Genomic DNA, 11,461 nt, shown 5'->3' on the forward strand with positions numbered 1-11,461 from the left:
AACAATTAAACTATATTTATTTTGTATAAACATTTTTCATATCAGCCAAAGAAATACTTCCATATTTACATGGTATACCTGCTGACAACAACTATCTTATAAGAGTTCTATAGTTGGTATATATTTATGACTCAATAAGCAAGAAATATTAAACAATGTCACAATTTGCCTCAAATGCCATGTAAGAACGTCCATAATGAGATAATGAAGAGTGAGTGAGTGAGTAAGTTAAAGACTTTTTAAACAGTATTCCAGTTATATCTAGACGTGTCTGCTTAAGGTGGTAGGAAAGCCCGAAGTGGTTCAGGCCTTAGAAGTATACCACTTTGGAAAAACCCGGGAACACGGGTATGGTGCTGACAAACCTAGAAACATTATCGAGGCGAACCGGAATACCAACCCACAGTCATAGGTGTGTGTGACAACAGTTATTTTGTTGCTCACAAGTTTGTATGTCATTACAAATGTTGTAAGGAGATCAACTAAATATCAAACCTTGCATGTTTTTGAGAATTATTAGACTTCATAATATTGTATTGCCACTAATGACCACTAAACAGATATCGCCCGGGAATTACAACAGCACATCTTTCTGACCGTGAGAGCATATGCGTCATATACGGATGAATGATATTTTTACAAGAAAACGTCTTTGGTTCTATTTCAGTGTGGATACTGTGGGTTCTGTACAATGTGTCATGACAACAACATCCCAGACACTGGACGACAACCTGATCCACATCTATAACATTGTCTGTTGTCCTTCATGTACTAGCAAAGTGACACTACTTCAGCGACGATAAAGATCAGCTAATTGTGTCACACATCAGCAAATAAGTTGATTCACAATTCTATCTAGACAGATTTTGGGATCAATATTCACCACCAACGTCTTAGTGATTTGTTAATTGCAGTTCTCAAGAGACATATCTAAATGACTATTTTGTCATTTCAGACAAATCTGATTGAATTCATAAAGTTTTCATGCTTATCATAACCTATATTTACATGATCTTCACGCTTTAATATAGTCATAATCTCATCATTTTAATTATTAATGACATGACAAATACATAAATTGATATTAAAATGTACATGGTTCAATGAGTATTAAATAAGAATTAATACTTTAATAAAAACACTGAAATATATTCTTGAGTCCAATGAGTGAGGCAGTATGATCTACACATCTCCCAGGTCGGTCTTACTTACACCTGCAAAAGAAGCCAAAAAATTATCGTCTGAGGTTATTTACGATTACTCTCCTAAAATTTCTTTACCTTTCCAAAGTTGATATATATCATTTGTTGCGGTCCGTAGGTGTCCGACTCATAAAACATTTAACCTCTCAATGTAAATTTGCCGAAAATATAAAATTGGCAATTTCAGAGTTAAATGTGAGTGTGAAAATCTAGTAGGTATCATTTATTAACAAGACACTGAAGCTTAGTAACGATACTTTCATGAAACGGTGCAACCACTCACGTATTCTTCGCACTCTTCGCTTCGAGCTGCCATCGATACTTTTTTCTTGATAGTCTTTGAAGAGTACTCTGAAACTGTACCATATTTATTAGCATTGACATTGCAAACCCTTACTGTTAACAACATGAATTATATTAGCTTAGTTGTTTTCTATAATAAATCGAGAAAAGACATTACTGATTGATTATACATACACTGTATTCAATACTAGACAAATTATTTGTTATATCATTTCGTCTGACGCTGTAGACACGAAAAGCTCATTGCCGGCCATAACACAGTACCAGTATACTATCTGCTAATAACTGGTAAATAGGTTTCTCCGAACCTGATTAAATGTTTTTAGGTCTGCTTTTCGACACATGTTGTGACAACACTCATAAATCTTAGGAACATGCATCTATACCAATAGCCTGCAATATCTGGCAAATTGTTTTGTCCCGAAACGTAGTAATTGTTTTCAGATTTGCATTTCAATACATTCTTTCACAACATACATACATCTTCTGAATAGAATTTGTTACCAGTATCCTGATCATTACCTTGTGTTGTCTCTCTGTATAACACATGATCCTGTAGGGCGCCTCTGGTATTCCTTCTCCAGTTTCATGATCTCTCGATCTCCATACAGTCGCCATTCATCTACCCCAGCCTCCCACTGCCACACCAACTGCGTCGCATCTGATTGCTCCACGCTGGGTGCCCCTGCAATAGCTGTTAAAGAGATGAAACAGTCTGTCATTGATATTAGAAATGTCCCCCAAAGCAATATGGCTGTGACAAAGCTTCAATAAATACAGGATGGAGATGTTTACTTCGTGAATATAATACTAGTGTTATGGAGATATCAGTCTGCAAAATATCCATATACATAAATGGTTATGGAAATGAAGCATTTACCGCCGTCTTGCAAATGTTGTTGGGGGGCAGCATCGGATTCATGGGAAGTCATTTCTGTCTGCGTCAGCTCCAGTAAGCACTCCGCCGGATCTCTGGTTTCATGGATGGAAACAGATGTAGTATTAGTGTGCAATATATGTGTTAATTGTGTCAACACATTCATGGGAATAAGCGCGTTATATCAGTCTTATCCTAAATTGAAAATATGAACCGATGCTGAATTTTGTTTGAGAAGCTGACAATCTAAACATATGACGTCTTAATATACCTGAGAGCCAGATCCAACTTGTCATTCTTCCCGAATCTGTATTCGTTGATGTGACCGTTTCGATTCCACCGGACCTACATAAATTATTTTTTTATATATAATTATACCATGTTACTAATCTGTAATGAATAAAACATAAAAACCAGTACTATACATATATATATTGAAATATTTCAACTATCATATATTTAAACTTTCTGTAAATTTATGTACAACAATTCCTGTTGCCTTAACTGTTACCTTAACTTTGCCCCGGTTGTTTTTGCGGATGACAACCCCGAAGCCCCCCTTGCCTCCATCCTGGTCAGAATACTTGTCCCTCCAGTCTGGACCTGACAACAGACATTGGACATGAGAATACCGGCCGGGCAGCAGTTTTCTGGTATACATGTTGGTTCATGCATCCGTATTACTTTACTCAACGGCAACAGTGAAAAACACAGTTGTCATCAATAAAATTGCTTGTAATGACCTGATATGTATGTATGTATGTATGTATGTATGTATGTATGTATGTATGTATGTATGTATGTAAATCGGCGTAAAACCACACTTACTCATAGAGTAAGGACCAAACTGTACGAACGTAAGAGCTTTCAAAGTATCCATTTCTTCGTTTTGTTCACAAGGATGTGTCATAGGAGGCTACTCGATCACGACATGCCGTCAAACACTCTGACTTTTTCCAATGCACGCAAAAACGCTGAGTTCAAGATTACAGTTTCTGAATGACCAGAAACAATGCTTCTCTACACCGTATGTATTTGTGCTGGAGAATTGCCAGGGATGTGAAAGTAGTCCGTCAGTGTCAATGTCATTTCAAGAACAGAATTTTTGCTACAGTGAAACCACATTTCGTATGTGTCGGCAAGTAAAAACTACAAAACCACTTCCATAATAATATTAAATATCTGCTAAATATTTTTTACTCCAACTGTATTATAAGCATGTGTTTATGTATAACGTCAAAAAATGTGCCACGAACGTCAGTTTCGCGGTCATGCGACAGGCCTCTTGTCCAGTGGCAAAGCCGTGCGTCGTGTAAACTTATTATTAAGTTATATTAAAATATTTTAAAATGGCGTTTCCTTTCAGGTTAAATGTTTAACTAATGATGTCATATCAACGTTCAAGATAGGGATGTACATGGGTATTGTTTCCATTTCATCAAACAAAAAATACATTTCTTCACCTCTTGAAACCTCACATCCGATCTCTATCACCAGTCCCGATGCGGTTACCCTTGGTTGGTCGTGTACTAGGGTAAGATCCCTTGCGTTTTGATAACCATATCTGTATTGCTGACAACTGCCTTTGTCCCATGCAACCCAAACCAGCTCTGTTACAACAAAGATATATCGCAACTTTCAAATATCGAATGAGGTACGATTGGTATTGATATTTTTACCATGCTTTGTCATTAAGTTAACATTAAAATGGAATTCATTTCATTGTACACATTATGGCAGAGATAAACTTCACTTTTGTCCTCGTCGTCCCCCTCGGTGTGGTTGATGACTGTCCCCGGACCACCCGAATCCTGGTTACCCCATTTCCACTGTGGACCTCGGACAACTCTAGACCCAAGCCGGGGTAGGCTCTCATCTTTGAATTCTACCACATTTCGAAAATTTTGGGTGAGATTCTCTGAAGAAAGGGCTAGTCTCTCAAGTCTCTCATCGATCTTTTTTTCAATTGCAGTAACGACAGTTCCCTGAAAAAAAAGTAGAGTATGTATTCATGTACCTTTTGTTTGCTTGTCTGTTGTTGAAAGCCGCACTCAGTTATATGATGTCGGTCTGTAAATAATCGACCAGACAATCCAGTGATTGACATAATGAGCATCGTTCTACGCAACTGGCATACAATGACATGCATCAACCAAGTCAGTGAGCCTGACCACGCGATCCCGTTAGTCGCCTCTTACGACAGACATAGTCGCCTTTTAGGGCGAGCATGGGTTGCTGAAGACCTGTTCAACCCCGGATCTTCACAGGTAACATGTATGTACATGTACGATCATAAGATGTTGCATGCATGTTAAAATTAAAATGTCTTATTTCTAAAATAGTTCGTCAAACAAACCTTGTCATCAGTGTCCAACTCATTGTCTATTCCGTCCACAATGGCAATGATGTCATCGGTATCGACTTCAGTTTCGTCCTCAGAAATCATCTTTTTCTTGATGACCATATAGGATTGTCCAATAATATTCTGCAAGTATATCAGGCATTAATCGTTTTTTAATTAAACTGTCTAATGAGTAGTACTTCCCGTTATACATATAAATATATCTACGCATAAACTTCAACAAACAGTTTGCTTCATTGAAACAATACTGGATATTGCCTGCAACTAATGTTAAGCTACAAAGTTTTAAGTTATACAGTTTATAAAATGTATCAAAACATCGGTATGTTTTCAACCATTTAACGACGAGTTTAATTGTAGGGGGCTTTTGGAATGTTATATAACAAAACATCTACTTGTACTTTAAGAAATACCTGAATACGCTGGTACTTGCAAAGTTCACCAACATCTTCACGGTCTACCAGCGTACCGTTATCCATGTGTCCTAAGGTTTCCAGAAAATCCTGTAATTGACATGTAATACCTAAATTAAATAGTTTCCTCATAAAAAGGAAACATGACTGTTGTTTCGTGAAACAAATTATTAACTTATTTAGCAAGTTCTTCGTGTTTGAAATTTATTCAAAGGGGAAAGTATTGAGGTAAATTATTTTTATTACATTTACTTGTATGCTGTCGATACATAGTGATATGTAGTGTCCATTTACATAATTGTTATCACGATTTTACCTTTACTTCATAAAGAATCTATTTGGGATGAAAACCGACACTGATTCAGTTTACATTTGTTAAATGTTCCCTCGTTGAATAATCATTGTATAAGGTAAAACAAATATACGGTAACTATACCCTGTTCCCATTGCCAATAGGAACCCAGACGAAAGAATTGGGGAATGCTGTCTCATTTTTCCTTTTTCCGAATTCTTCGATCAACCTGATAACTCGAACTTCTTCCTGTGGAAATTTACATATGTTTTGTTATCATGTTTCGATATTCAGTAAACAAATTACCTAGATATATTTAAAAGCAACAAAACCCTTTCTTTGCCTATACGAAATCGCTGCTGAGCAATGCCTTTTACAATGACAACAAGAATTGTGCTGCATAAATACTTCTTGAATATTATGTTTACATACAATGCACATGTTTATGTTACTCCTGAAAGGCATTCATGAAAATATTGCCATCAGTCTCACTGGTCGTACTAAAATGGAACTACTGGCAACATGAAGTAACCATTTGTACTCCTTGAGGTAATTACTCAGATCCAGAAAAATGCGGACTGAGACTCACATCACTTTCCATATTCTCATCGTGTTCGGTCCTTCCAAGTTCATCAGCTGTACTTCCATCCGTAATGACGATTACTCTCGGTTGAACACGATTGACCCCCATGATGTCTAGATCACCACCTGTATAAAGTACATATAACATGCAATGTTCTTGTCAATTTGTAACATTTTATTATAAAAGATTTAATGGTGTTAAAACAAAAGTTAAAGTACCTACCTCTTCCCAGAATGGCACAAAGGCAAACTAGAAGAGTTTCAAACATCCAGGAGCATCCACCAAATTGTAGGTTGTCTGGAAACGTAAATACCATGTTCGTATTAACTGTGAGGTCACTGAATGTTCACAACATAATTTCATGCTTTAATGATATGAAAAAGTGAATGAATCAAACACGGTATAGATCGTCTTTTTAACTGCATAGATACTGACTAACCTATGACACTTCTCAGGCTTGAGTAGTCATTACTGAGATGATGGACAATGCGGGCGGGCCCCCCACATGACACGATAGCAATGTTCTCCTCCATCTCATAATCGGCGGCAGCATCTTCCACTCCTGCACATAAAAATAGAGAATAAAGGTTTTATTACAAAAAGGGACAATATATTGAGCTATGTAAACTATTAAGATGAAGCGTTGTTTTGAGGCAGTTACCTTGATGCTTTAATATAGTATGTGCACTGAATATTCCGTATAATGATTACTCACCGTTTATGAAACTAAATGCAGTTTCCTTCATCTTTTTAAATCCGCTCTGTTTCATTGTGGCCGAGGTGTCTAGACACAGGATGGTATTCAGGCCTCTGGCAGTTGGAGGCATTGGAACATCTATGTACGAAAACCATACAAACATTATAGTTATACAGAAATACCATTATCCATAAACTGTCACATTGTTGAATGAATTTGTGAATAAGACAGGTAAGTGTTTTTGCAGTACTTTGTATTCTAAAAGATGTCAGCCTACCGTCCTTCATTGCAGATTCCACAGTGGCCACTAGTCTTCGGACACCAGCTGACGCTCCCTGAACACCATAGCGACTGAGGAAATGCCGCGCCCGACCTTAGAATTTAAAAGTATTTAAACTGATGGTAACATCGGTCTATTGCTTTCTAAAATATTATTTACAAATTATCTTAGTGAAAATGAAATAGAACCACTTACCAATGGGAGAATTGTAACGACGTTGTGATAGCGTGTGTGTGGGTGGCGAGTGTTACAGGTCATGTTTGCCATTGACTGGAACACCTGATGTCATCACTTATTTTCATTCATATGATTTTCCTGTCTATTTTGCCTTTTTACTCCAAATGGAATCTGTTAAGTCAAGGCTTGACTCGGGATTCACGCGTGTAGCGTGTAAATGGTCACAGGAATAAAAGAGATATCACTTACCCCCAGTGCAGCCTTCTAGTACTGATGAATGCAGTGATAAAACCTCCACAGGTAAACTGGCTCGACAAAACGTTCACAACATTAGAATAAAACACACTTGAACATTGAACATAAAATGAACCAATTAATCAAATTACATGACAAAATATATTGTCCTTAGTCGAAAACATTTTCAGAAGCAGTAACCGTGTTGTTGTTTTGTAAAGATAATTACTTTCAAGATGATGCTACACTGAACCTATATTGAATACGTGCACGGTACCGTACCTCGCATGGTGGCTTTCAGAGTGACTATCCAGTGACTGGGATTCTGAGCAAGTTTTACTGCTTGAAGAGATGGATGACTCGAGAACAGATTGGACTACTGATGGGGGATTTTCTTGTTCAGCAACCTTCCCTGGCGACAGTGTTGATTTCAGGACAGACTGGCGTTCGAGGTGCAAGTCCTTCACTTCACTCGATAAGGAATAGTTTGCATGACTCTGTGTAGGTTCCTCCTCGTCAGAAAAGCAGTTATCATCATGAGACAGTTCCGACGTCAGGGATGGGAACAAAGTGTTATCTAGTTTGGGCTTGTCCATCCCCGAGGTTACTTCAAATGAACCAAGCATATGCTCTTCTTCACATCCCATGTCCTCTTCATGCTGCTGAATGCCTACGTCTATGACATTGTCATTACCATATTCTGCCTTAGTGTCATGTAGAAAAACCAGCGTCTCTTGGTAGGATCCTCCAGTTTCGTCAGAGATACCAATACCAATTCCATTGTGGTTTTTGTCAACTAACTGCTGAACAGACAGTGCCAGCTGCTTCACGGACTGCTTTAGTTCTTCATTAAAGGCCTTCTGCTCGTCAAACCGTTTTCTAACATCGACCTTTTGACGCTGTATGTTTTCCTCCAATGAGCCGAAACGAACATCAATCTCAGAGTCTGAAAGCAGAATACTTCTGTCAATGTCAACTGAAGTCTATCACGTTTTAACAAGTCAGAAAGTTACACGTTTAAGTGGTTAGTTTTTATATACTACAGTGCAGGTAATGATTTATGTTACCGTTGTATGAAGTGTCCAGTTTCTCAGGTCCTCCCAATGTCGACCTGTTGGAACAAAAGTAAATCATGAATGAAAGCAACGTCGATGCCATTACTTCAACGTTTTGCGTTTATTTAATACATTGCTGTTATCACGAAAAACACTTACTTACTTACAATAACGGAGTACAAGGAGATGTAGAGTTTGAGTGAACAGGCATTTTGCAACATCAGTATGAACAGGACATTAATGCAGTCTGGGTAAAATACAAAAGAGACATATTGTGACCTACTTTATGTCCTCTTCCTCTGACAAAATCATGACAGGCAAATCTTCACTCTCAGTTTCCGATCCATATATGGTCATAGTATATTCCATGTCTTCCGCTGGGAAACCCTGCTCATTGTCTTGCTTGTGCAGTGTGAGATCAAGTGAGATATTCGTTTTAGTGCATTCCGAAAATACACCCTTCAAAACATTTTCGAGCTCACCAACTCGAGATTCTAAATTATCAAAGCCGTCTAGACTATAATGAACTAGTTCTAAAGCAAACGGTTGACTTTGTACTCCTGTTATTTTAATTTGATATTCTTTGAATAATTTCGTTGCAAGTCTTCTTAGTATTGTGAATCTATTTTCACACATAGCAAGGATAACGTTGATGAAATAATCCCCCCGTTCCTCGTGAAGACATATCTCAGCAATATAAGCAAATGTATTCTCTTGCGGATGTTCATCCCATTCCAGCGTGATGACAGTTTGATCATCTGAAAATATATCCATCTCTTAACGTAGGATTTCAATGGAAAGGGTGTACACTGTAGTGTATCTACACTGTCTCAACATCACTTTATAACAACTAGAATGTGAATGTACACTACTCTGTTCATTTATTAGATTTCTTCTTAGATTGCCAGGCAAAGAATTAGAAACAAAGTGTATATTTAATGCATGGTATTACCATTAGTAGTTCTTCCATCTCGTAGTTGTTGCATTCCACTTTCATCGAGAGAAATCTGCACTGTCTGAAAATCTTCACTTAAGGTCAACGATCTGGATCCTTTTATTTCATTGAATACCAGAGTCCCGTCAGGATCCCATGTGTCACGACTAGGGGTGTGACCCATCTCCGTCATCTCCTGCAGTCGCTGCTTATTCTCCCGCTCATTCTCCCGCTCATTCTTCTCCGAGTCAGGTTTCTTGCTTGCGTCCATACTTCAACTTGCACTGAGGTGATCATTCAGAATATGCTACCGAAATCAGATAATATAGACATAAGAAAACTTAATAGTTCTCGTCAGGGTCCTTCTTTTTTTACAACCAGAATAATATAAGATGCATTTGTAAGAACCATAATGCACGTTAAATCGGAACAATACTACGAACAGACAAATAAATACAATACAGGTTAAGGATTTATAAGTATGAATCAATTGCTACTTCATTGGCTGTATTGATTTGCGAGTCCTTACGTAAATGAATACATGAGAGCCGTTTTGCCACAGCAGGGTAAGTTGTTCACGAAACATACATTTACAAGTTGGTCTCTGCGTTGCACTCACAAGACATCCCGAGTTGTGTCCCTTTATGTGTTACACATTCATGAGAGAAATTACATGAACATACGTGGTGAAGCTATCACGGACATAAGTTAACAGTGAACAATTACAGGTACCTACTGCGATTAATTCTTAACATTATTATGATTCTATGTTTCTAACATGGGTAATTTGACATGATACAACTCAATCAAACCAAGCACAGTACTAGTACTCACACGGACATGTTCGAGGGTCACTGTAGTTTCTGTTTTGGACGTATTTTCCGACAGGTGCTAATTTTAGACATGAAGTGGCATACAACAACCCAGGTCAGCGATAACACGGATCCTGCTATTATTATCCTCGACTTCCCAGGGATCATCAGTGTGTCGTGCAGGGACATAATGTCGTGGTGACCTGGAGCATAATCACATGACGAAGCAGGACACGAAATAGCTTTTCCTCGGGAATTGCCGGTTCGGCTCTGCTCTAGTAACACTAAGGGTCTGACATTGTGTTTACATACATGGTTCTCGAATTGGCTGACCGATTACTATCGCTGTTGGCAACAATGTAGCATATACAAGCATGCCTTTTACATTGAACATATTATGACCATTTACAAAATATTTTTAATACTTTGAATCAAAGGTTATCTTGACTTATACGTGGTGTATTCTTTTGGAGTTGAAATGCATACGTTCTAGCATGTGATACTAGCATGTACAATGTCTTTCCTTATAACAATGCACCAGAGTATTGACTGTTATCGCTATACACACTTCGGGATTATATTGTGTAAGGGGTCAGGGGAAGTGGGATAAGCAGGACACAGTTGTTAAACGTTGCGTCGCTTAAGCGTTACAAAACCCGGAAACCGTTGGTTCGAATCCTACAATTGCCCTTGATAGATCATGGTATGGCTAGCATTATACCTGTGCTCTTGGGTAATGTGGAAAAGACTTTTACCCTTCATTCCCGTTCGTCACCCCTCGCCCCTTTCCTGCAAGAAGACTCATCCCCCTATCAGTGAATGTTATGTGCGAAAATACGACAAACCAGTCAAAATGCGCGTATGACTTCAAATACTTCTGTCACAGAATCCCTCGGGAATAATTTCTTATTTTATATATGTCTTGCATCTAAAAATATACCCAAGATGTAGTTAAATGTGTTCAGTCATACTGTATAATACCTTAAGTCCCGATGTGATTTAAATAGCATCTGGAATATATATGATATATGGGAAATATACGTGAATAATTATGCAACGAGTTGACAATTGTTTTAGCTATGCCAGTTTGCGCTTAGACGGAACAATGGCCACGATAAGGGCACGAGTCGCGATTCAGCTTGTCCCGGATGCTTTATACCGTCGGGGTAGCGTCCTACATTCGAAGTGACATAGCTGAACTAGTGTTATTTCACTCCTATGTATGTAGTGAGGCGGTAGC

The 11,461-nt window shown here is 38.1% G+C and overlaps 1 protein-coding gene across 2 annotated transcripts; it reads right to left on the minus strand.

Annotated features, from left to right (window-relative positions):
• Positions 1-10,440, minus strand: LOC124131398. 2 transcript variants are annotated; one of them, XM_046494661.2, is made up of 22 exons: positions 10,244-10,440; positions 9,428-9,693; positions 8,759-9,233; positions 8,488-8,531; positions 7,703-8,366; positions 7,436-7,491; positions 7,007-7,102; positions 6,748-6,867; positions 6,472-6,594; positions 6,255-6,329; positions 6,039-6,157; positions 5,594-5,698; positions 5,158-5,247; positions 4,739-4,867; positions 4,136-4,367; positions 3,846-3,992; positions 2,894-2,985; positions 2,654-2,727; positions 2,386-2,477; positions 2,028-2,199; positions 1,486-1,559; positions 1-1,214 (listed from the first exon to the last, which is right to left on the minus strand). In XM_046494661.2, exons 2-22 carry the CDS (start codon positions 9,678-9,680, stop codon positions 1,183-1,185), a joined length of 3,264 nt encoding a protein of 1,087 aa, XP_046350617.2. In that variant the 5' UTR covers positions 9,681-9,693; positions 10,244-10,440; the 3' UTR covers positions 1-1,182. The 2 variants fall into 2 exon arrangements, with proteins under 2 accessions (XP_046350617.2, XP_046350616.2); XM_046494660.2 differs by having other exon boundaries at positions 9,428-9,716; positions 10,244-10,439.
• Positions 10,441-11,461: the final 1,021 nt, after the last annotated feature.

Source organism: Haliotis rufescens, unplaced genomic scaffold (assembly GCF_023055435.1).
Source record: "Haliotis rufescens isolate VD_foot unplaced genomic scaffold, xgHalRufe1.0.p SCAF_1, whole genome shotgun sequence".
Classification (NCBI taxonomy): domain Eukaryota; kingdom Metazoa; phylum Mollusca; class Gastropoda; order Lepetellida; family Haliotidae; genus Haliotis; species Haliotis rufescens.